The 27,262-nt window shown below is 40.2% G+C and overlaps 1 protein-coding gene across 1 annotated transcript in view; it reads right to left on the minus strand.

Annotated features, from left to right (window-relative positions):
• Positions 1-26,940, minus strand: part of LOC133656140 (prostaglandin E2 receptor EP4 subtype-like) — a 27,674-nt gene extending 734 nt beyond the window's left edge. The window contains exons 1-2 of the mRNA XM_062057024.1: positions 26,012-26,940; positions 1-315 (exon numbers count right to left, since the gene is read on the minus strand). The exon at positions 1-315 is cut by the window's left edge and continues 734 nt beyond it. Coding sequence (XP_061913008.1) covers positions 1-315; positions 26,012-26,833 — 1,137 coding nt within the window. The 5' untranslated portion in view covers positions 26,834-26,940. The remainder of the gene's footprint in view (positions 316-26,011) is intronic.
• Between the last annotated feature and the right edge of the window lie 322 nt (positions 26,941-27,262).

Raw genomic sequence — 27,262 nt, forward strand, 5'->3', positions numbered from 1 at the left:
CTGCGAGGTGCACCCCATCCCCCGCAGTTCCCACGACACCAGGGACGGCGAGTCTCGGGACACGATGGACGAGGAGGAGAAGCGTCCGTCGGCGCAGCGAAATTGCCTGCTGCTCCCCCGCCGGCCACCACCCATTTTGCAGAAGAGAAACTTAATCTTCTTCATCAGCGTGGAAACCACGGTCTTCCGGAGCAGGATGTAGACCCACGGGTCCAGGATGGGGTTGATGGAGGCCATGCGGATGGCCAGGAGGTCTTTGTTCAGCCCCGTAGACTCCTCTTTTTGGTTTTTCAGCTGGTTCTGGAGGATCCTCAGCTAGGAAAGATAAAGAAACTTTAATACTGGATCATTGAAGAGATATACAGGAATGTTCACAATCTTTTTAGGCTCCTTTAACTTGCTCAGTGGCTTTGGGGTTAGATTGTCCGCCCTGAGATCATACTTGCCAACCTTGAGACCTCCGAATTCGGGAGTTTAGTGGCGGGGTTTGGTGGTAGCGGGGGGTGTATATTGTAGTATCCCGGAAGAGTTAGTGCTGCAAGTGGTTCTGGGTATTTGTTCTGTTGTGTTTATGTTGTGTTACGGTGCGGATGTTCTCCCGAAATGTGTTTGTCATTCTTGTTTGGTGGGTGGCGCATATTTGTAACAGTGTTAAAGTTGTTTATACGGCTACCCTCAGTGTGACCTGTATGGCTGTTGACCAAGTATGCCTTGCATTCACTTGTGCGTGTAAAAAGCCGTAGGTATTATGAGACTGGGCCGACACGCAAAGGCAGTGCCTTTAAGGCACGCCCCCATTATTGTTGTCTGGGTGGAAATCGGGAGAAATTCGGGAGAATGGTTGCCCCGGGGGATTTTCGGGAGGGGCACTGAAATTCGGGAGTCTCCCGGGAAAATCGGGAGGGTTGGCAAGTATGACTGGGAGACGCAACTGCTCTGTACTTCTCCCTACGTCCGTGTACCAGTCCGTACAGCGGCGTTTTAAAAAGTCATCAATTTTACTTTTTGAAACCGATACCGATAATTTCCGATATTACATTTTAAAGCATTTATCGGCCGATATTATCGGCAGTCCGATATTACCGGACATCTCTATTCTAAATTATTTTTTAGGCTCCTTTAACCCGCTCAGTGGCCTTGTGGTTAGAGCGTCCGCCCTGAGATCGGTCGGTCGTCATACCAAAGACTATAAAAATGGGACCCATTAGCTCCTTGCTTGGCGCTCAGCATCAAGGGTTGGAATTGGTTAAATCACCATAATGATTCCCGAGCGCGGCCACCGCCTCTGCTCACTGTTTCCCTCAACTCCCAGGCGGTGGAACAAGGGGATGGGTCAAATGCAGAGGGTCATTTCACCACACCTAGTGTGTGTGACTATCAGTGGTACTTTAACTTTGTAACTTTTCCACTCAACGGTACCCGCTCAGCTGGCTATGGACACATTTCATGTGGTGGCACTAAGTACAGTACTACCATCGTCTTATTTTTTTCCTGTTTTACCAATTTCTTTTGGTTTTCTTTCACGCATGAGGAGCTTGGTTGTACACCTACTCGATGCATGAAGTGTCTTGAGAGAACTTCTGTTCTGTTGTATGATAAAAAATGACAATTATTGGGACTACATTAGTATAGTCCAGGGGTCGGCAACCCAAAATGTTGAAGGAGCCATATTGGACCAAAAATACAAAAACAAATCTGTCTGGAGCCGCAAAAAATTAAAAGCCATATTACATGTGTCATGAGATATAAATGTAATTAAGAGGACTTAAAGGAAACTAAATGACCTCAAATATAGCTACAAATGAGGCATAAATGTACACATCGCTAGCCTAAATAGCATGTTAGCATCGATTAGCTTGCAGTCAAGCAGTGACCAAATATGTCTGATTAGCACTCCACACAAGTCAATAACATCAACAAAACTCACCTTTGTGCACTCATGCACAACGTTAAAAGTGTGGTGGACAAAATGAGACAGAAAAAGAAGTGGCATAAAACACGTCCTAGAAAGTCGGAGAAAGTTATGCATGTAAACAAACTATACGGTGAGTTCAAGGACCGCCAAAATAAGTAGGACAAAACGGCGCTCGCCAAATACTTGAATCAGTGAAGAATGTTTAATATAAACAGTGTGATTTATAACAATTAGCGAGGTTTGTGTCATGTTTGTCCTCCTTCAGAAAACATTCTAAAACAAAAAATATATATTTTTTTCCCCTCATCTTTTTCCATTCTTCATACATTTTTGAAAAATCTCCAGAGAGCCACTAGGGCGGCGCTAAAGAGCCGCATGCGGCTCTAGAGCCGCGGGTTGCCGACCCCCGGTATAGTCTTTATCCCGTTATAGCTTTTTTCAACAGGGACTGAGCATGTAACTTGCAATTCTACCCCAAAACTCTTAAGGGCTGTTTGTTCTGAGAGTGAGCCACTACAACTCTGGTTGAAGAGCTTCCCGTGTAGGACATTAGTGAACAATGTCGACTAGGCATGGGAATTGATCAGATTTTTCCTATTCCGATTCTGCTTTCTATCCCTTTCTTTATCGGTTCTCCTTTCGATTCTTATTTGCAAAAATAATAATTAAAATACAACATTTCTGTCAACGAAGATTTGTGTCAGCCTTTGATAGTAGGCTAATACAGCTAATATAGACACTTCCATCATGTGTTGCCTTCATTACAACACTTATATAAGTCTTTTAAAGTCATTTTGATAGTAGGCTAATATAGACACTTACACCATGTGTTGCCTTCATTATAACACTTATATAAGACTTTTAAAGACATTTTAATAGTAGGCTAATACAGCTAATATAGACACTTCCATCATGTGTTGCCTTCATTACAACACTTATATAAGGCTTTTGAAGTCATTTTTATAGTAGGCTAATATAGACACTTACACCATGTGTTGCCTTCATTATAACACTTATATAAGACTTTTAAAGTCATTTTGATAGTAGGCTAATATAGACACTTACACCATGTGTTGCCTTCATTATAACACTTATATAAGACTTTTAAAGACATTTTGATAGTAGGCTAATATAGCTAATATAGACACTTACATCATGTGTTGCCTTCATTATGACACTTGTATAAGACTTTTAAAGTCATTTTGATAGTAGGCTAATATAGCTAATATAGACACTTCACCATGTGTTGCCTTCATTATAACACTTATATAAGGCTTTTAAAGTCATTTTGATAGTAGGCTAACATAGCTAATGTAGACACTTACACTATGTGTTGCCTTCATTATAACACTTATATAAGACTTTTAAAGTCATTTTGATAGTAGGCTAATATAGACACTTACACCATGTGTTGCCTCCATTATAACACTTATATAAGGCTTTTAAAGCCATTTTGATAGTAGGCTAACATAGCTAATGTAGACACTTACACCATGTGTTGCCTTCATTATAACACTTATATAAGACTTTTAAAGACATTTTGATAGTAGGCTAATACAGCAAATATAGACACTTACACCATGTGTTGCCTTCATTATAACACATATAAGGCTTTTACAGGTCATTTTGATAGTAGGCTAACTTAGCTAATATAGACACTTACACCATGTGTTGCCTTCATTATAACACTTATATAAGACTTTTAGAGTCATTTTGATAGTAGGCTAATATAGCTAATATAGACACTTACACCATGTGTTGCCTTCATTATAACACTTATATAAGACTTTTAAAGACATTTTGATAGTAGGCTAATATAGACACTTACACCATGTGTTGCCTTCATTATAACACTTATGTAAGACTTTTAAAGACATTTTGATAGTAGGCTAATACAGCAAATATAGACACTTACACCATGTGTTGCCTTCATTATAACACATATAAGGCTTTTACAGGTCATTTTGATAGTAGGCTAACATAGCTAATATAGACACTTACACCATGTGTTGCCTTCATTATAACACTTATATAAGGCTTTTAAAGACATTTTGATAGTAGGCTAATACAGCAAATATAGACACATACACCATGTGTTGCCTTCATTATAACACTTATATAAGACTTTTAAAGTCATTTTGATAGTAGGCTAATATAGACACTTACACCATGTGTTGCCTCCATTATAACACTTATATAAGGCTTTTAAAGTCATTTTGATAGTAGGCTAACATAGCTAATGTAGACACTTACACCATGTGTTGCCTTCATTATAACACTTATATAAGACTTTTAAAGACATTTTGATAGTAGGCTAATACAGCAAATATAGACACTTACACCATGTGTTGCCTTCATTATAACACATATAAGGCTTTTACAGGTCATTTTGATAGTAGGCTAACTTAGCTAATATAGACACTTACACCATGTGTTGCCTTCATTAAAACACTTATATAAGGCTTTTACAGGTCATTTTGATAGTAGGCTAACAGCTAATATAGACACTTACATCATGTGTTGCCTTCATTAAACACTTATATAAGACTTTTAAAGTCATTATGATAATAGGCTAATATAGCTAATATAGACACACCATGTGTTGCCTTCATTATAACACTTATATAAGGCTTTTAAAGTCATGTTGATAGTAGGCTAATACAGCAAATATAGACACTTACACCATGTGTTGCCTTCATTATAACACATATAAGGCTTTTACAGGTAATTTTGATAGTAGGCTAACTTAGCTAATATAGACACTTACACCATGTGTTGCCTTCATTATAACACTCATATAAGACTTTTAGAGTCATTTTGATAGTAGGCTAATATAGCTAATATAGACACTTACACCATGTGTTGCCTTCATTATAACACTTATATAAGACTTTTAAAGACATTTTGATAGTAGGCTAATATAGACACTTACACCATGTGTTGCCTTCATTATAACACTTATGTAAGACTTTTAAAGACATTTTGATAGTAGGCTAATACAGCAAATATAGACACTTACACCATGTGTTGCCTTCATTATAACACATATAAGGCTTTTACAGGTCATTTTGATAGTAGGCTAACTTAGCTAATATAGACACTTACACCATGTGTTGCCTTCATTATAACACTTATATAAGACTTTTAGAGTCATTTTGATAGTAGGCTAATATAGCTAATATAGACACTTACACCATGTGTTGCCTTCATTATAACACTTATATAAGACTTTTAAAGACATTTTGATAGTAGGCTAATATAGACACACCATGTGTTGCCTTCATTATAACACTTATATAAGACTTTTAAAGACATTTTGATAGTAGGCTAATACAGCAAATATAGACACTTACACCATGTGTTGCCTTCATTATAACACATATAAGGCTTTTACAGGTCATTTTGATAGTAGGCTAACTTAGCTAATATAGACACTTACACCATGTGTTGCCTTCATTATAACACTTATATAAGACTTTTAGAGTCATTTTGATAGTAGGCTAATATAGCTAATATAGACACTTACACCATGTGTTGCCTTCATTATAACACTCATATAAGACTTTTAAAGACATTTTGATAGTAGGCTAATATAGACACTTACACCATGTGTTGCCTTCATTATAACACTTATGTAAGACTTTTAAAGACATTTTGATAGTAGGCTAATACAGCAAATATAGACACTTACACCATGTGTTGCCTTCATTATAACACATATAAGGCTTTTACAGGTCATTTTGATAGTAGACTAACATAGCTAATATAGACACTTACACCATGTGTTGCCTTCATTATAACACTTATATAAGGCTTTTAAAGACATTTTGATAGTAGGCTAATACAGCAAATATAGACACTTACACCATGTGTTGCCTTCATTAAAACACTTATATAAGGCTTTTACAGGTCATTTTGATAGTAGGCTAACATAGCTAATATAGACACTTACATCATGTGTTCCCTTCATTAAACACTTATATAAGACTTTTAAAGTCATTATGATAGTAGGTTAATATAGCTAATATACACACTTATACCATGTGTTGCCTTCATTATAACACTTATATAAGACTTTTAAAGACATTTTGATAGTAGGCTAATACAGCAAATATAGACACTTACACCATGTGTTGCCTTCATTATAACACTTATATACGACTTTTAAAGTCATTTTGATAGTAGGCTAACATAGCTAATATAGACACTTACACCATGTGTTGCCTTCATTATAACACTTATATAAGACTTTTAAAGTCATTTTGATAGTAGGCTAATACAGCAAATATAGACACTTACACCATGTGTTGCCTTCATTATAACACTTATATAGGGCTTTTAATTTTTTGCGGCTCCAGACAGATTTTTGGTCCAATATGGCTCTTTCAACATTTTGGTTTGCTGACCCCTGAGTTAGTCTCGAGGACATGTCAATGATGTCATCAATCATTTTGTGAGCTTAAACGAGGTGAGCATAAATGTGTGTTTCATTTAAGAAACAGCCTTTTGGCGGTCCCTACTTTGATACGTGCTCCCCGTTGGAATTCATGCACACCCCGCATCCGCACATGAAATAACTGCTTCTCGTACGTGATGACGCAATTTTGTGATGACGCAATTTTGTACAGGCCAAAAGGGTTGTTTCTTTCTGTTATTAATATTCTGGTTCCTACATTATATATCAATATATATCAATACAGTCTGCAAGGGATACAGTCCGTAAGCACACATGATTGCGCGTGCTGCTGGTCCACTAATAGTACTAACCTTTAACACTTAATTGTACTCATTTTCATTAATTACTAGTTTCTATGTAACTGTTTTTATATTGTTTTACCTTCTTTTTTATTCAAGAAAATGTTTTTCATTTATTTATCTTATTTTCTTTTTTTTTAAAGGACCTTATCTTCACCATACCTGGTTGTCCAAATTAGGCATAATAATGTGTTAATTCCACAACTGTATATATCGATATCGGTATCGGTAATTAAAGAGTTGGACAATATCGGAAGCCATTATCGGACAGCCCCAATAAAAACCACTGAAATATTCTTGATTGCTAAAACAAAGTAGATGCGGGAAATATCGCTCAAAGGAAGACATGAAACTGCTACAGGAAAAGACAGAAAAAAGAGAAAAAGCCACCAAAATAGGAGCGCAAGACAAGAACTAAAACACTAAACACAGGAAAACCGCAAAAAAGTCCAATTAAGTCAGGGGGTGATGTGACAGGTGGTGACAGTACACCTACTTTGAGACAAGAGCTACATTGATGCACGCTAGGTTATGGTTTAAAGTCATATCCAACAATTGCGACGACGACTCTTTACTGTCAACTCGTTTTTTTTAATGATTTCTGCTGGTGGTGTGCCTCCGGATTTTTTTCGACTCAAAAAAATGTGCCTTGCCTCAAAAAAGGTTGAAAAACACCGCTTTAAGGAATCACATATTTTTGATTGTGTCCTCGGGCAAGACACTTTTTCCTGGTTTAAATGTAACTTAGATATTGGGTTTCACCATGTAAAAGTGCTTTGAGTCACTAGAGAAAAGCGCTATATAAATATAATTCACTTCACTTCACTTATTTTGTCATTTCATATACGCGTTTCACGCAAGAAACTATTAAACCAGGGGTGTCCAAAGTGCGGCCCGGGGGCCATTTGCGGCCCGCAGGTCATTTTTTAACGGCCCCACGGCACATTTTAAAAATATGATTGAAAAAAATTAAAAAACATTAAAAGTGGTATTTAAAGAGCAAACAGGTGAAATGTAACAAGAAAATGTAGCAATGTTTACTCTAATCACACAAAGCTGCCATGTATGCTGTGTCTTTCTTTAAAAAATAATAATGAATCAAAATCAATGTCATTATGAATTATTGACCTATTCAAGGCTCCAATTACGTCACATTAAATATTTTGAGATATTTTTTGGGGAGAAAGTTGCATAATTTGTGTTTGCCATGTAAAAAAAGAGCTGTTTTTTTTAAAGGGCCTAAAACGAACAAACAAAAAACAGAAACAACAATAAAACTTATAATTGACAGATAGATCTGAAGTTGATCTCGAGATTATTGTGTTAAAAGTAAACAGTAAAAAAAAAAATAGTTATAATTTATTTTTTAACGCTTTAATGAGTAGGACCCTTTTGGATCCCCTACAATTTTAGTGTGATTAGTTTTTAAGTGTCATTGCTCAAAAAATAACAATGAATTCAAATCAATGTTGTTATGAGTTATTGACCTTTTTAAGGCTCCAATTATTATATAATCTCAAATATCCCACTTAAAAATTTTATTGGGTAAAAATATTGCATATTTTGTGTTTTTTTTCATTCAAAAAAGGGTTTTCTTTGACAAAAAGAGCATACAATTTACATCTTTGAAAAATGTTATATTGACAGACCTAATGTTGATCTAGAGATTTAAAAACTTGAATAATAACACAAATAATAATACTGAATAATGACACATTTTTTTTATATTTTTTGGACCAAAACCCTTTGGGGTCCCCGGGATCAAGCCTGAGTGGAAGCCTAAATGTATATTTTTTATACATATATTGTATTGGTTTTTAAAATAAAAAAATATCAAAATGGCCCCTGCTAGCTTTGATTTTTCAATGTGCGGCCCTCAGTGGAAAAAGTTTGGACACCCCTGTATTAAACGTATTAGGTTATGGTTTCACGTGAAGACGTCGTAAATCAAGTGCCGAAAGGCATGCTTTCGGTTTCCCAGTTTAAAAAAAACCAACCTCATAAATCCTACATTTGATGTTTTGAAGTGTGAAACATGAATATTAAATAGGGATGGTTTTGAACAGGTCCTGGATCCACATAAAATCCAACCGTGCCATGTTATGGTACCCTGGATTGTCTGTGACGTCACTGCATCTCGAGCACTCAGCCAAACTACCTGAAGATAATGTTGCAATTCTCCATGCCAACAAAGACATTCCATCCATCCATCTTCTTCCGCTTATCCGAGGTCGGGTCGCGGGGGCAGCAGCTTAAGCAGGGAAGCCCAGACTTCCCTCTCCTCAGCCACTTCGTCCAGCTCCTCCCGGGTGATCCCGAGGCGTTCCCAGGCCAGCCGGGAGACATAGTCTTCCCAATGTGTCCTGGGTCTTCCCCGTGGCCTCCTACCGGTCGGACGTGCCCTAAACACCTCCCTAGGGAGGCGTTCGGGTGGCATCCTGACCAGATGCCCGAACCACCTCATCTGGCTCCTCTCCATGTGGAGGAGCAGCGGCTTTACTTTGAGCTCCCCCCGGATGGCAGAGCTTCTCACCCTATCTCTAAGGGAGAGCCCCGCCACCCGGCGGAGGAAACTCATTTCGGCCGCTTGTACCCGTGATCTTGTCCTTTCGGTCATAACCCAAAGCTCATGACCATAGGTGAGGATGGGAACGTAGATCGACCGGTAAATTGAGAGCTTTGCCTTCCGGCTCAGCTCCTTCTTCACCACAACGGATCGATACAGCGTCCGCATTACTGAAGACGCCGCACCGATCCGCCTGTCGATCTCACGATCCACTCTTCCCTCACTTGTGAACAAGACTCCGAGGTACTTGAACTCCTCCACTTGGGGCAGGGTCTCCTCCGCAACCCGGAGATGGCACTCCACCCTTTTCCGGGCGAGAACCATGTACTCGGACTTGGAGGTGCTGATTCTCATCCCAGTCGCTTCACACTCGGCTGCGAACCGATCCAGCGAGAGCTGAAGATCCTGGCCAGATGAAGCCATCAGGACCACATCATCTGCAAAAAGCAGAGACCTAATCCTGCAGCCACCAAACCAGATCCCCTCAACGCCATGACTGCGCCTAGAAATTCTGTCCATAAAAGTTATGAACAGAATCTGTGACAAAGGACAGCCTTGGTGGAGTCCAACCCTCACTGGAAACGTGTCCGACTTACTGCCGGCAATGCGGACCAAACTCTGGCACTGATCATACAGGGAGCGGACCGCCACAATCAGACAGTCCGATACCCCATACTCTCTGAGCACTCCCCACAGGACTTCCCGAGGGACACGGTCGAATGCCTTCTCCAAGTCCACAAAACACATGTAGACTGGTTGGGCAAACTCCCATGCACCCTCAAGGACCCTGCCGAGAGTATAGAGCTGGTCCATAGTTCCACGACCAGGACGAAAACCACACTGTTCCTCCTGAATCCGAGGTTCGACTATCCGGCGTAGCCTCCTCTCCAGCACACCTGAATAGACCTTACCGGGAAGGCTGAGGAGTGTGATCCCACGATAGTTAGAACACACCCTCCGGTTCCCCTTCTTAAAGAGAGGAACCACCACCCCGGTCTGCCAATCCAGAGGTACCGCCCCCGATGTCCACGCGATGACTCAAAAAAACATTCAGACTTCATTAAAATAAGGCTCCACTTTTTCCAAAAATATGCTAGCTTGATGCTAATATACATTGGCTTTGCGGTCTATGAATGTTCTCATTCATCCAGGCCTTTGTAATCTCAGGGCATTCAATCGATCGCAACTGGACTGTTTGCTTTGTCTTGGAAACGAGACTAGATCTGAACAATCTAAGTCTATGAGCACGAACTGAAGAAGCCTACTCCGATGAGAGGCGAAAGAAACGTCTTCCGAAACAAACCAAACAGTCCAGTTGCGATCGATTGAATGCCCTAAGATTGGCTTTGCTGTTGACATTTGCGATTTTACAATACGATTTCAACACCTCCAAATTTGTTCATGAAAACTACAACTAAGATATACGTTACAAACAGCTGATGCATAAAAAGTACAATACTTACTGTGTTAACACGTTTTAGGTCGCAACAAAAAACACCATAAACTTTACACCACTGCCAACAAACGTCTTGGACTTAGGATAGGACTCTATTGTCATTGCACAAGTACAAAGAAACTATGTTTTCAGCACAAACCCGTTCAAGATTAGACAAACAAACAGTGTGCATGGTTACAGAACAGGAACGCTGATGGGTCGCCAAAAGGCGCCCCGTAAAAGATAAGAAAAAAGGTAAAACGCTGGGGAAGAAGATCAGTAAAAAAAATACAATCGAGACTGGGCTCCTAAGGGGGCCTAGTCTGGAGTGGGAAAAAACGTCCATGCAATGCACACATAAACACGTTACATTTAATCACGACAACTCGCAACAGAGGGGCGGGGAGTTGGGGCCCTGGAGGTCGACTGCTGCTATGAAACGCGGCTTGCGACTGTAATTGACTCAGAAATGTGATAATAAAACAAGATATAACAACTGGACAGCAGAGATAATAATCGGCTCATTTCTTAAAGTTGGAATAAATAAATAGATATTAATATCAAAAACAATATTCATAAACACATACAAAAGTGCCGAAAATTGGTACCTATGAGTACTGGTATCGATTCCCAGGTACTGGGAAATTTGTAACGTATCTGTTCGAATGTGAACGGTATCCATTCCTGATATTAATTATTACCGTATTTTTTGGACAATAGGGCGCACAGCCTATGAGCAGGTCTAGTCAGGTCTATTTTCATACAAAAGGGCGCATTAAAGGGGTCAGATTATTATCATTTTTTTCTAAATGTAAAAGACTTCCTTGTGGTATACATAACATGTAATGGTGGTTCTTTGGTCAAAATGTTGCATAGTTTATATTTTACAGTCCATCTTCAAGCCGCTTTCTGACAGTCGCTTCCGGATGCGCCGTTTTGTGGGCGGTCTTATTTACGTGGCTCACCTTCGGCAGGTATGTGGGCTTGTATTAAGCCTCAGGGAGTTGAACGCCCCTGCCTTACATAGTTCCGGGTCACCCTTGGGCAAGGTGTAGTACCCGAATGCCCCCCCCATCAGGGTTACGATACCCCCCATGAACTATACTATAAGAGGATGCGTTACCCGGCCCGGAGGAAGCCCGGGGCCCTCCTCCGGAGCTAGGCCCGGAGGTAGGGCTCGTCAGCGAGCGCCTGGTGGCCGGGCTTGCCACGGAGCCCGGCCGGGCACAGCCCGAAGAAGCTACGTGGACACACCATCTTCTCTGCCACGTGGGCCCACCACCCGCGGTCGGAACCAGTGGGGTCGGGTGCGCTGCCAAGTGGATGGCAGTGAAAGTGGAGGCTCCAGACGGACCAATTCGGGGCAGCAGAGGCTGACTTTCGGGACGTGGAACGTCTCTACGCTGGTGGGGAAGGAGCCTGAGCTGGTGCGAGAGGTGGAGCGCTACCGGTTGGATCTGGTGGGGCTTACCTCTACGCATAGCAAGGGCTCTGAAACCACACTCCTGGACAAGGGATGGACCTTGTTCACTTCTGGTGTTGCTCAGGGCGTGAGGGCACAGGCGGGTGTGGGGATACTCACGAGTCCCCGGCTGAGTGCCTGTACGTTGGAGTTCACCCCAGTGGACAAGAGGGTCGCCTCCCTTCGCCTTAGGGTTGGAGGGGGGAAAACTCTGACTGTTGTTTGTGCATACGCACCAAACAGGAGTTCAGAGTATTCAGCCTTCTTGGATACCTTGCATGGGGTCCTGTATGGGGCACCGGCAGGGGATTCCATAGTCTTGCTGGGGGACTTCAACGCGCACGTGGGCAATGACAGTGATACTTGGACTGGCGTGATTGGGAGGAACGGTCTCCCTGATCTGAACCTGAGTGGTGGATTGTTATTGGACTTCTGTGCTAGTCACGGACTTGCGATAACAAACACCATGTTCAAGCATAAGGATGCTCATAGGTGTACCTGGTACCAGAGCACCCTAGGCCAAAGATCAATGATCGATTTTGTAATCGTATCAGCTGATCTGAGGCCGTATGTTTTGGACACTCGGGTGAAGAGAGGGGCTGAACTGTCAACTGATCACCATCTGGTGGTGAGTTGGGTTAGATGGCGGGGGAAACCTCTGGACAGACCTGGCAAACCCAAGCGTGTAGTGCGGGTGAACTGGGAACGTTTGGAGGAGTCCTCTGTCCGGAAGGACTTCAACTCTCACCTCCGGCGGGACTTCTCTGCCATCCCTGTGGAGGTTGGGGACATTGAACAGGAATGGGCAGTGTTCAAAGCCTCTATTGCTAAAGCTGCAGCTGCGAGCTGTGGCCAGAAGGTCTTAGGTGCCTCAAGGGGCGGTAACCCTCGAACACCCTGGTGGACAGTGGTGGTCAGGGAAGCCGTCCGACTGAAGAAGGAGTCCTACCGGGGTATGTTATCCCAGGGGACTCCGGAGGCAGTTGCAAGGTACCGACGGGCCCGAAGGGCAGCGGCCGTGGCTGTGGACGAGGCTAAGCAGAGGGTGTGGGAGCAGTTCGGGGAATCCATGGAGAAGGACTATCGGGCGGCACCAAAGCTGTTCTGGAAGACCATACGGCACCTCAGGAGGGGGAAGCAGGGAACCATCCAAGCTGTGTACGGCAAGGATGGGACTTTGCTGACTTCAAGTGAGGAAGTCGTAGGGCGTTGGAAAGAGCACTTTGAGGAACTCCTGAACCCAAATACATCAGACACACCCTCCCTGATAGGAGCAGGGCCTGAGGATGATGGGGGATCGACGTCGATCTCTCGGGGTGAAGTCACTGAGGTAGTTAGACAACTCCACAGTGGCAAAGCTCCGGGGGTTGACGAGATCCGTCCAGAAATGCTGAAGGCTCTGGGTGTTGATGGGCTGTCTTGGTTGATACGCCTTTTCAACATTGCGTGGAAGTCTGGGACAGTGCCGAGGGAGTGGCAGACTGGGGTGGTGGTTCCCCTTTTCAAAAAGGGGGACCAGAGGGTGTGTGCTAATTACAGGGGTATCACACTACTCAGCCTCCCTGGGAAAGTTTACGCCAAGGTACTGGAAAGGAGGGTCCGGCCGATAGTCGAACCTCAGATTCAAGAGGAGCAATGTGGATTCCGTCCTGGTCGTGGAACAACTGACCAACTCTTTACGCTTGCGGGAATCCTGGAGAGGGCCTGGGAGTATGCCTATCCAGTCTACATGTGTTTTGTGGATTTGGAGAAGGCGTATGACCGCGTCCCTCGGGAGATCTTGTGGGAGGTGCTGAGGGAGTACGGAGTGAGGGGAACCCTGCTGAGGGCCATCCAATCTCTGTACAACCAAAGCGAGAGTTGTGTCCGGGTGCTTGGATGTAAGTCGGATCCGTTTCCAGTGGGGGTTGGTCTCCGCCAGGGCTGCGCTCTGTCACCTATCCTGTTTGTGATTTTCATGGACAGGATTTCTAGGCGGAGTCGTGGCCATGGCGGAGAGGGTATACGTCTCGGGGGGCTAAAGGTTGCGTCACTGCTGTTTGCAGATGATGTGGTCCTGATGGCACCTTCGGTTCGTGACCTTCAGCTCTCACTGGATCGGTTCGCAGCCGAGTGTTCAGCGGCTGGAATGAGGATCAGCATCTCCAAATCTGAGGCCATGGTTCTCAGCAGGAAACCGATGGTTTGTACAGTCCGGGTAGGGGACAGGACTCTGTCCCAGGTGGAGGAGTTTAAGTATCTCGGGGTCTTGTTCACGAGTGAGGGAAAGATGGAGAAGGAAATCAGCCGGAGAATCGGAGCAGCTGGGGCAGTATTGCAGTCTCTCTGCCGCACTGTTGTGACGAAACGGGAGCTGAGTCAGAAGGCAAAGCTCTCGGTCTACCGAGCTATCTACATTCCTACTCTCACCTATGGTCATGAAGTGTGGGTAATGACCGAAAGAATAAGATCGCGGATACAAGCGGCCGAAATGAGTTTCCTCAGAAGGGTGGCTGGCATCTCCCTTAGATATAGGGTGAGAAGTGCAGTCACCCGAGAGAGACTCGGAGTAGAGCCGCTGCTCCTTCGCTTGGAAAGGAGCCAGCTTAGGTGGTTCGGGCATCTCGTGCGGATGCCTCACGAGCGTCTCCCTAGGGAGGTCCTTGTTGCACGTCCCACTGGGAGGAGGCCCCCCGGCAGGCCAAGGACCAGATGGGGGGATTACATCTCCTCTCTGGCCTGGGAACGCTTCGGGATTCCCCAGGAGGAAGTCGCAAATGTTGCTCTGGAGAGGGAAGTCTGGGGGTCTTTGCTGGAGCTGCTGTCCCCGCGACCCGATTCCGGATAAGCGGTTGAAGATGGATGGATGGACCTTCGGCAGCGTCTTCTCCCCGTCATCTTTGTTGTAGCGGTGTAGCGTGCAAGGACGGGTGTGGAAGAAGTGTCAAAAGATGGCGCTAACTGTTTTAATGACATTCAGACTTTACTTCGATCAATAACGGAGCAGCATCTCCTCATCCGGAAACAACCGCGAAAAACCGTCCGACCCGAACTCTCTAATAACTAAAGTTCCTTGGGTGAATAATGTAAACTCACTACACCGGTATGTTTTAGCGCTTTCATGGCGAGTTTACTGACAGATATAAGTAAGAACTTTACACTACTTTATATTAGAAATACCAACAGCGGAGGATGAACGTCCCAGAGAACAAGACAAAGCTTATCGACTACGGTGTCAGTACGGACTACAAAGGCGGACACGCGCAAATTTTCAGGACTTATGCAGATCCCAAATAACAGATCAGCAGGTACCAGAAGGTCAGAAAAGTTGCTTTTGCATAATATGGCGAAACAAAATGCCAGATAATATGTCTTACCTTATACACACACCATAATAATACTCCTATGTTGAAACACAGTACAATCCATCAAGCGGTGCGGCTTCGTAGCTTACCAAAGTCGTACTAAAACATTTTGACAGATTTTTGAGCGCCGTGTGTAATGTTCTATATTTTCAATGGAACATGTACAATTTGGGTGTTGTTTACTTGAGTCATATTGAAGTGTACACATATCTCTTATGTGTGACTGCCATCTACTGGTCACACTTGTCATTTCACCATGTACCAAATAAATTTGCCTCGAGGTCGGTAAGAACAACCAGAATTATTCCGTACATTAGGCACACCGGGTTATAAGGCGCACTGTCGAGTTTTGAGGAAATGAAAGTATTTTAAGTGCGCCTTGTAGTCCGAAAAATACGGTGTTCATTATTATTTGTATTAAGGATAGTACTCACATAAAAGATTAATTCAAAGCATAATTATATGTCAGCCTTTCTTGGGGTTCTACGTTTACGCAATCCCATTTCTGACATTTCCTGCAAGTTTCATGAATATTTTACCTTTACCTTTTTGAGTTATTTCGCCAACTAACTGATAGTAGTCTGTTAGCCCGTCTCATTCCGACTAATACGTTCACGGTAGAGATGTTTGATAATATTGGACTGCCGATATTATGGGCCGATAAATGCTTTAAAATGTAATATCGGAAATAATCGGTATTGGTTTCAAAATGTAAAATTTACGACTTTTTAAAACGCCGCTGTACGGAGTGGTACACGGACGTAGGGAGAAGTACAGAGCGCCAATAAACCTTAAAGGCACATAATAATCACATAATATCTACGGCTTTTTACACACACAAGTGAATGCAAGGCATAATTGGTCAACAGCCATACAGGTCACACTGAGGGCGGCCGTATAAACAACTATGCGCCACACTGTGAACCCACACCAAACAAGAATGACAAACACATTTCGGGAGAACATCCGCACCGTAACACAACACGGACACAACAGAACAAATACCCGGAACCCCTTGCAGCACTAACTCCTCCGGGACGCTACAATATACACCCCCCCTCCCACCCCCCGCTTCCTTTGTGACTTCAATAATAAATATGGCAGTGCCATGTTGGCATTTTTTGAGTTGATTTATTTTGGAAAACCTTGTTACATTGTTTAATGCAGTGGACCGATTGGTTCCGGGCCGCACAAGAAATTAAAAAAAAAAAAAAAAATTATTAAATCAACATAAAAACCACAATATATACATTATATATCAATATAGATCAATACAGTCTGCAGGGATACATATAAGCACACATGATTGTAATTCTTTATGAAAAAAACAAAACAACATTTTTTTTTTTTTTTTTTTTTTTTTTTTTTTAATTCTTGTTCCTTGGGGCAACTTTTCAAGCGTTGACCGGTCCGCAGCTACAAAAAGGTTGGGGACCACTGGTTTAATGCATCCAGCGGGGCATCACAACAAAATTAGGCATAATAATGTGTTAATCCCACGACTGTATATATCGGTATCGGTTGATATCGGAATCGGTAATTAAGAGTCGGATATCGGCAAAAAAGCTATAATCGGACATCTCTACCTTGCACTATTTTTTAAAGTGGACAACCAGATTAAGAAAAACCACAAATCTAATGTTGCCTTTGGCCTTTTTGTGTCACATAGAAAGAAGTCTGCCAAAAGAAAGAGCTTGTGTACCCCACAAGGACATAACAAGGATAGTCGGACATATTCTCACGCGGTGGACGTGAGTGGCGTGCGTCCAAAGGGAAACTTTGCCTAATGAAACTTGCGTCCGTCCGCAGGGAGGACCTGGCACTCGGCCAAGAAAAGCACTTCCCTTTCAAACAACACGAGGACATTAAGGTTTCCCCCGGTTCCCTTTTTTTTTTTTTTTTTTTAAAAAGAAACACAAACACGTTCTATAGAAGTCACGCAGGTCATGACGTTGGTAACCTTTGACCCCCCGCGCCCCTCCCCTCGGAGGTGCAGGAGTTTATGCGGGTCATTGGACAAACACTTCAGGAGCAAACGTCGAAAGTGAAGAACACTTTTGTCAGGTCGCTGGACACAATATTAGGTACACCGGCTAAAGGGACCCGACACTCACTGCTCACTGCTCCCCTAGGGGGGTGAACAAGGAGCTGGGTCAAATGCAGAGGATAATTTCACCACACCTGGTGTGTGTGTGTGACTATCAGTGGTACTTTAACTTTAACTTAAATCAGGGGTGTCCAAACTTTTTCCACTGAGGGCCGCACACTGAAATATCAAAGCAAGCGGGGCCCATTTTGATGTATTTTATGTTAAAAACCAATACAATATATGTATAAAAAATATACATTTAGGCCTCCACTCAGACTTGATCCTGGGGACCCCAAAGGGTTTAGGTAAAAAAAATATTTAAAATGTGTCATTATTTAGTATTATTATTGTTATCCAAGGTTTAAATCTCCAGATCAACATTAGGTCTATCTGCCAATATAACGGTTTTTTTTTTTGAAGATTTACGCTGTATGCTCTTTTTGTCAAAGAAAACCCTGTTTTTTTATGGAAAAAGCACAAAATATGCAATATTTTCCCCCAATAACATTTTAAAGTGGAATATTTGAGATTATATAATAATTGGAGCTCATAGCATAACTCATAACAACATTGATTCATTATTATTTTTTGAGCAATGACACTTAAAAAAAAAAAAAAAAAAGGCCCACTAATATTATTGGGGATCCAAAAGGGTACTGCTCAGTAAAGTATTAAAACAATAAATCATACATTTTTGTTTTACTTTTAACACAATAGTCTCAAGATCAACCTCAGATCCATCCGTCAATTATAACTTTTATTGTTGTTTATGTTTTTTGTTTATTCGTTTTAGGCCCTTGTTAAAAAAAAAAACAGCTTAGTTTTTTATATGGCAAACACAAAATATGGAACATTTTCCCCAAAAAATTTCTCAAAGTGGAATATTTAATGTGCCGTAATTGGAGCCTTGGATAGGTCAATAATTCATAATGACGTTGATTTTGATTCATTATTATTTTTTAAAGAAAGAAACATTTTATTGTTATATGTCACCTGTTTGCTGTTTTATACCACTTTTTATGTTTTCAATTTTTTTAAATCGTATTTTTAGAATGTGCCACGGGGCCGTTAAAATATTACCTGCGGGCCGCAAATGGCCCCCGGGCCGCACTTTGGACACCCCTGACTTAAATGAATGCAAAGATAACATAGCTTATCAAATACCTTATTTAACTGTAGGTTTATTATTATGCTTGTTTGGATGCGTCATGAGAGCTGTTTCAAAACCTTCGGTTCATTTTTTAGGTCATACTTTTTTTAAAAAAATCAAACTTGATTTTAATTTGCTGCTTGTTTCGTACGAAAACAAATTCAAGAGGAAGAAATTGTTCGAAAACGTACGACCCCGAGAGGGACTAGCGGTAGGAAATGGATGGATGGATGTTTTCAGGTGTCTTTTTTTTTCTCCCTAACAAAATAAAAACATCCTGACACAACTGGGTTTGAACCCGGTAATTGCATTACATCATGCACTACAACGCGTGCTCACTGTAGCCATTCATTCGGACTTCCTCATTTTGATTAAAAAAAACAGTTTATTCCTTTTTTTTTTGTAAGTTAAATGATACATAAAATGAAATAAAAGAAGATTTATGTATTGTGGAATTGAGTTAATGTTGCTGATTAATCAGAATGTATTGTTATTATTGAGGTTAATTTAAATTTTTCAGCATCAAATGGTTCAAGTGTGTCAAAATATGTTTTATAATTTAAAGAAGGATTGATGTTTCTGTTAAAGACTAAAAAAAACAATGTTTAAAGAGTTCTTTGTTGCAAGTTTATCTATTTCTTTCTTTTTTTCTTGTGTGTTTTCATGTTGATAAGGACACAATGTTATGCAGAGGCGTACTTATCACAATTTTGTAGACAAATTACAGGATTTATAGTCACGGTGGTGAGTGGTGGGGCGGGGGGGGGGCACGAAATGTTTTCTTCTTGCTGATTAATCAGAATTTGTTATTTATTGAGTTTATTTGATTAAATTTTCCGGCATCAAATGCTTCAAGTCTGTCAAAATATATTTTATAATTAAAAAAATGTTTAGTATTTTTCTGTTACAGATTAAAAAAACAATGTTTAAAGAGTTCTTTGTTGCAAGTTTATCTATTTACTTATTTTTTCTTGTTTGTTTTTGTGTTAATAAGGACACGATGTCATGCAGAGGTGTACTTATTACAATTTTGTAGACAAATGATAGGATTTAAATATTTTTCTGTAACAGACTAAAAATAACAATGTTTTAAAGAGTTCTTGCAAGTTTATCTATTTCTTTCTTTTTTCTTGTTTGTTTTAGTGTTAATAACGACACAATTTTATGCAGAAGCGTACTCATCACAATTTTGTAGACAAATGATACGATTTATAGTCACAAAATGTTTTCTTCTTGTTGATTAATCAGAATGTATTGTTATTTATTGAGTTTATTCATTTAATTTTTCAGCATCAAATGGTTCAAGTCTGTCAAAATATGTATTATAATTTAAAAAAGGATTTAAATATTTTTCTGTTACAGACTAAAAAAAACACAATGTTATGCAGAGGCGTACTTATCACAATTTTTTAGGCAAAATATACGAGTCATAGTCACAGTGGTGAATGGGGGGGGGTACGAATTTTTTTATTCTTGCTGATTAATCAGAATTAATTGAGTTTATTTAAATTGAATTTTTTAGCATCAAATGGTTCAAGTCTGTCAAAATATGTTTTATAATTTAAAAAAGGATTTCAATATTTTTCTGTAAGAGACTAAAAAACAATGTTTAAAGAGTTCTTTGTTGCAAGTTTATCTATTTCTTTCTTTTTTTCTTGTTTGTTTTTGTGTTAATAAGGACACAATGTTATGCAGAGGCGTACTTATCACAATTTTGTAGACAAATGATACGAATGTTTTATTCTTGCTTATTAATGCAGAATTAATTGAGTTTATTTAAATTAAATTTGTCAGCATCAAATGGTTCAAGTCTGTCAAAATATGTTTTATAATTGAAAAAATAATTTAAATATTTTTCTGTTACAGACTAAAAAACACAATGTTATGCAGAGGTGTACTTATCACAATTATTTAGGCAAAAGATACGATTCATAGTCACGGCGGTGAGTGGGAGCGGGGCACAAAATGTTTTATTATTGCTGATTAATCAGAATTAATTGAGTTATTTAATTTTTTTAGCATCAAATGGTTCAAGTCTGTTAAAATATGTTTTATAATTTTAAAAAAGGATTTAAATATTTTTCTGTTACAGACTAAAAAAACTGTTTAAAGAGTTATTTGTTGCAAGTTTATCTAGTTCTTTCTTTCTTCTTGTTTGTTTTTGTGTTAATAAGGACACAATGTTATGCAGAGGTGTACTTATTACAATTTTGTAGACAAATGATAGGATTTAAATATTTTGTCTGTTACAGACTAAAAAAAATGTTTTAAAGAGTTCTTTGTTGCAAGTTTATCTATTTCTTTCTTTTTTCTTGTTTGTTTTAGTGTTAATAAGGACACAATTTTATGCAGAGGTGTACTTATTACAACTTTGTAGACAAATGACAGGATTTATAGTAAATATTTGAAGAGAAATTTGCCATTTTATTCTGATCCAGTAACAGACAGGAAAGGGGCAAGGAATACGTTTGCGGTAAAAATGTCAAATTAAGGGTCTTTAGTAATAAAAAAAAATGTTATGCAAAACGTTTTTAGTTAATATTTATTGTTTATATTAAAGAAAAAGGTCACAGTCTACTATTGGTGTCAAACTATTAAAACAAATCAATCTGATTCCGATGTTCCTAATGAAGCAGGCGATGAGTGCGCCAATCCCGGCCGGAAGTTTGCGCAGAGGTGTACTTATCACAATTTTGTAGACAAATGATAGGATTTAAATTTTGTTCTGTTACAGACTAAAAAAAACAATGTTTAAAGAGTTATTTGTTGCAAGTTTATCTATGTATTTTTGTTGTATGTTAATAAGGACACAATGTTATGCAGAGGTGTACTTATTACAACTTTGTAGACAAATGACAGGATTTATAGTAAATATTTGAGGGGAAATTTGCCATTTTATTCCGATCCAGTAACAGACAGGAAAGGGCAAGGGATAAGTTTGCGGTAAAAATTTCAAATTAAGGGTCTTTATTAATAAACAAAAATTATGCAAAAAGTTTTTAGTTAATGTTTATTGTTTATATTAAAGAAAGAGAGCACAGTCTACTATTGGTGTCAAACTATTAAAAATATTTGGCCAATAAAGCGTATTCCAGTGTTCCTAATGAAGCGGCCGGCGAGTGCGCCAATCCCGGCCGGAAGTTTGCGCAGAGGTGTACTTATCACAGTTTTGTAGACAAATGATAAGATTTAAAATTTGTTCTGCTACAGACTAAAAAAAAACAATTTTAAAGAGTTCTTTGTTGCAAGTTTATCTATTTATTTTTGTTTTACATTAATAAGGACACAATGTTATGCAGAGGTGTACTTTTTACAACTTTGTAGACAAATGACAGGATTTATAGTAAATATTTGAGGGGAAATTTGCCATTTTATTCCGATCCAGTAACAGACAGGAAGGGGCAGGGGATAAGTTTGCGGTAAAATGTTCAAATTAAGGGTCTTTATTAATAAATAAAAAATGTTATGCAAAAAGTTTTTAGTTAATATTAAAGAAAAGGGGCACAGTCTACTATTGATGTCAAACTATTAAAGATATTTGGCCAATAAAGCGTATTCCAGTGTTCCTAATGAAGCGGCCGGTGAGTGCGCCAATCCCGGCCGGAAGTTTGCGCAGAGGTGTACTTATCACAGTTTTGTAGACAAATGATAAGATTTAAAATGTGTTCTGTTACAGACTAAAAAAACAACAATTTTAAAGAGTTCTTTGTTGCAAGTTTATCTTTGTTTTACATTAATAAGGACACAATGTTATGCAGAGGTGTACTTTTTACAACTTTGTAGACAAATGACAGGATTTATAGTAAATATTTGAGGGGAAATTTGCCATTTTATTCCGATCCAGTAACAGACAGGAAGGGGCAAGGGATAAGTTTGCGGTAAAATGTTCAAATTAAGGGTCTTTATTAATAAATAAAAAAATGTTATGCAAAAAGTTTTTAGTTAATATTTCTTGTTGATATTAAAGAAAAGGGGCACAGTCTACTATTGATGTCAAACTATTAAAGATATTTGGCCAATAAAGCGTATTCCGGTGTTCCTAATGAAGCGGCCGGCGAGTGCGCCAATCCCGGCCGGAAGTTTGCGCAGAGGTGTACTTATCACAGTTTTGTAGACAAATGATAAGATTTAAAATTTGTTCTGTTACAGACTAAAAAAAAAAACAATTTTAAAGAGTTCTTTGTTGCAAGTTTATCTATTTATTTTTGTTTTACATTAATAAGGACACAATGTTATGCAGAGGTGTACTTTTTACAACTTTGTAGACAAATGACAGGATTTATAGTAAATATAGTAAATATTTGAGGGGAAATTTGCCATTTTATTCCGATCCAGTAACAGACAGGAAAGGGCAAGGACTAAGTTTGCGGTAAAAATTTCAAATTAAGGGTCTTTATTAATAAAAAACAAAAATTATGCAAAAAGTATTTAGTTAATGTTTATTGTTTATATTAAAGAAAGAGAGCACAGTCTACTATTGGTGTCAAACTATTAAAAATATTTGGCCAATAAAGCGTATTCCAGTGTTCCTAATGAAGCGGCCGGCGAGTGCGCCAATCCCGGCCGGAAGTTTGCGCAGAGGTGTACTTATCACAGTTTTGTAGACAAATGATAAGATTTAAAATTTGTTCTGTTACAGACTAAAAAAAAAAATTTTTTAAAGAGTTCTTTGTTGCAAGTTTATTTATTTATTTTTGTTTTACATTAATAAGGACACAATGTTATGCAGAGGTGTACTTATTACAACTTTGTAGACAAATGACAGGATTTATAGTAAATATTTGAGGGGAAATTTGCCATTTTATTCCAATCCAGTAACAGACAGGAAAGGGCAAGGGATAAGTTTGCGGTAAAATGTTCAAATTAAGGGTCTTTATTAATAAATAAAAAATGTTATGCAAAAAGTTTTTAGTTAATATTTCTTGTTAATATTAAAGAAAAGGGGCACAGTCTACTATTGATGTCAAACTATTAAAGATATTTGGCCAATAAAGCGTATTCCGGTGTTCCTAATGAAGCGGCCGGCGAGTGCGCCAATCCCGGCCGGAAGTTTGCGCAGAGGTGTACTTATCACAGTTTTGTAGACAAATGATAAGATTTAAAATTTGTTCTGTTACAGACTAAAAAAAAAAACAATTTTAAAGAGTTCTTTGTTGCAAGTTTATCTATTTATTTTTGTTTTACATTAATAAGGACACAATGTTATGCAGAGGTGTACTTTTTACAACTTTGTAGACAAATGACATGATTTATAGTAAATATAGTAAATATTTGAGGGGAAATTTGCCATTTTATTCCGATCCAGTAACAGACAGGAAAGGGCAAGGAATAAGTTTGCGGTAAAAATGTCAAATTAAGGGTCTTTATTAATAAAAAACAAAAAATATGCAAAAAGTTTTTAGTTAATGTTTATTGTTAATATTAAAGAAAAGGGGCACAGTCTACTATTGATGTCAAACTATTAAAGATATTTGGCCAATAAAGCGTATTCCGGTGTTCCTAATGAAGCGGCCGGCGAGTGCGCCAATCCCGGCCGGAAGTTTGCGCAGAGGTGTACTTATCACAGTTTTGTAGACAAATGATAAGATTTAAAATTTGTTCTGTTACAGACTAAAAAAAAAAACAATTTTAAAGAGTTCTTTGTTGCAAGTTTATCTATTTATTTTTGTTTTACATTAATAAGGACACAATGTTATGCAGAGGTGTACTTTTTACAACTTTGTAGACAAATGACAGGATTTATAGTAAATATTTGAGGGGAAATTTGCCATTTTATTCCGATCCAGTAACAGACAGGAAGGGGCAAGGGATAAGTTTGCGGTAAAATGTTCAAATTAAGGGTCTTTATTAATAAATAAAAAATGTTATGCAAAAAGTTTTTAGTTAATATTTCTTGTTAATATTAGAGAAAAGGGGCACAGTCTACTATTGATGTCAAACTATTAAAGATATTTGGCCAATAAAGCGTATTCCGGTGTTCCTAATGAAGCGGCCGGCGAGTGCGCCAATCCCGGCCGGAAGTTTGCGCAGAGGTGTACTTATCACAGTTTTGTAGACAAATGATAAGATTTAAAATGTGTTCTGTTACAGACTAAAAAAACAACAATTTTAAAGAGTTCTTTGTTGCAAGTTTATCTATTTATTTTTGTTTTACATTAATAAGGACACAATGTTATGCAGAGGTGTACTTTTTACAACTTTGTAGACAAATGACAGGATTTATAGTAAATATTTGAGGGGAAATTTGCCATTTTATTCCGATCCAGTAACAGACAGGAAGGGGCAAGGGATAAGTTTGCGGTAAAATGTTCAAATTAAGGGTCTTTATTAATAAATAAAAAATGTTATGCAAAAAGTTTTTAGTTAATATTTCTTGTTAATATTAAAGAAAAGGGGCACAGTCTACTATTGATGTCAAACTATTAAAGATATTTGGCCAATAAAGCGTATTCCGGTGTTCCTAATGAAGCGGCCGGCGAGTGCGCCAATCCCGGCCGGAAGTTTGCGCAGAGGTGTACTTATCACAGTTTTGTAGACAAATGATAAGATTTAAAATGTGTTCTGTTACAGACTAAAAAAACAACAATTTTAAAGACTTCTTTGTTGCAAGTTTATCTTTGTTTTACATTAATAAGGACACAATGTTATGCAGAGGTGTACTTTTTACAACTTTGTAGACAAATGACAGGATTTATAGTAAATATTTGAGGGGAAATTTGCCATTTTATCCCGATCCAGTAACAGACAGGAAGGGGCAAGGGATAAGTTTGCGGTAAAATGTTCAAATTAAGGGTCTTTATTAATAAATAAAAAATGTTATGCAAAAAGTTTTTAGTTAATATTTCTTGTTAATATTAAAGTAAAGGGGCACAGTCTACTATTGATGTCAAACTATTAAAGATATTTGGCCAATAAAGCGTATTCCGGTGTTCCTAATGAAGCGGCCGGCGAGTGCGCCAATCCCGGCCGGAAGTTTGCGCAGAGGTGTACTTATCACAGTTTTGTAGACAAATGATAAGATTTAAAATTTGTTCTGTTACAGACTAAAAAAAAACAATTTTAAAGAGTTCTTTGTTGCAAAAAAATGTTCAAATTAAGGGTCCTTTATTAATAAATAAAAAATGTTATGCAAAAAGTTTTTAGTTAATATTTCTTGTTAATATTAAAGAAAAGGGACACAGTCTACTATTGATGTCAAACTATTAAAGATATTTGGCCAATAAAGCGTATTCCGGTGTTCCTAATGAAGCGGCCGGCGAGTGCGCCACACCCGGCCGGAAGTTCGCGCCACTCACCACTAAGGGGATGGAGCAGATGAGGACCACCGCCGAGGTGGCGATGAGCAAGATGACCATCTGGATCTCTGCGCCGGCCATGCGTCTGAGGCTGCGCCGGCGCCGCAGCGGCACCTCGGAGACCCGCAGCCGGCCCTTGCCCAGGGAGGTGCGGCGCACGAAGCGCCGGTGCATGAGGATGAGGGCCCCGCACACCAGCACGTTGCAGGCCAGCGTGGCCAGCACGATGGCGGAGTTGACGCCGGCGTACATGAGGTTGAAGGCCGCCGCCGCCGACGTGCGGTTGTCATGCCAGTCGATGAAGCACCAGGTGCCCGGCCGCTGCAGCGTCACCCGGCCGAAGCCCAGGGCGGGCAGCGCGCACAGGCCGGCGCCGCTGACGTAGATGGCGAGCAGGGCGAGGGCGGGCAGCCGCCGGTTGACGTACTTGTTGTAGACGTAGGCGTGGTTGATGGCCAGGTACCTCTCCACCGACATGGCGCACAGCGTGCTGAGCTGCACCAGGAAGAAGAAGAGCAGGATGAAGCCCGAGTACTGGCACAGCAGCGTGTCGCTGGCGGGCCAGGAGCCCCGCACGTAGGTGGCGATGGTGACGGGGCTGGCCAGCAGCGTGCCCAGCAGGTCGGTGACGGCCAGGCCGCACACCAGCGTGTAGAAGGTGGTCTCCTTCTGCTCCTTGCGGGAGATGCGCAGCACCACGATGGCCGTCACGTTGCCCACCACCCCGAAAATGAACATGACGGCCGGGATCGTCGGCGGCTGGAAGATGAGCCGCGGCGCGGTGGAGGTGGTGCTGGTGGTGGTGGTGGTGATATTGTTCATGGTCTGCTGCTAGATGCTGGCTGGGGGTCCGAGGGATGGACTCGGCGCAGCGCGGACATGAAGTCACGTCACGTCACGTCACGTCACCTGTGGAGTGGACATGCAGGAACTTCCTGCGACTGACTGTGACTGTGAGTGTGACTGCTGCACACACTTCTTCTTCAGGGCGGATGAAGGCTCCACCCTTTGCTCCTTTTACTCCTCCTCCCTATACTCCACCTTTTACTCTTAGTCCTCCTCCTTTTACTCCTCCTCCCTATACTCCACCTTTTACTCTTAGTCCTCCTCCTTTTACTCCTCCTCCCTATACTCCACCTTTTACTCTTACTCCTCCTCCTTTTACTCCTCCTCCCTTTACTCCTCTTACTCCACTTCCTCCTCCTTACTCCTCCACCTCCCAATGTGTTGCAGGAGGCCATTTCTACTACA

The sequence above is a fragment of the Entelurus aequoreus genome, linkage group LG08, assembly GCF_033978785.1.
Source record: "Entelurus aequoreus isolate RoL-2023_Sb linkage group LG08, RoL_Eaeq_v1.1, whole genome shotgun sequence".
Taxonomy (NCBI): Eukaryota; Metazoa; Chordata; class Actinopteri; order Syngnathiformes; family Syngnathidae; genus Entelurus; species Entelurus aequoreus.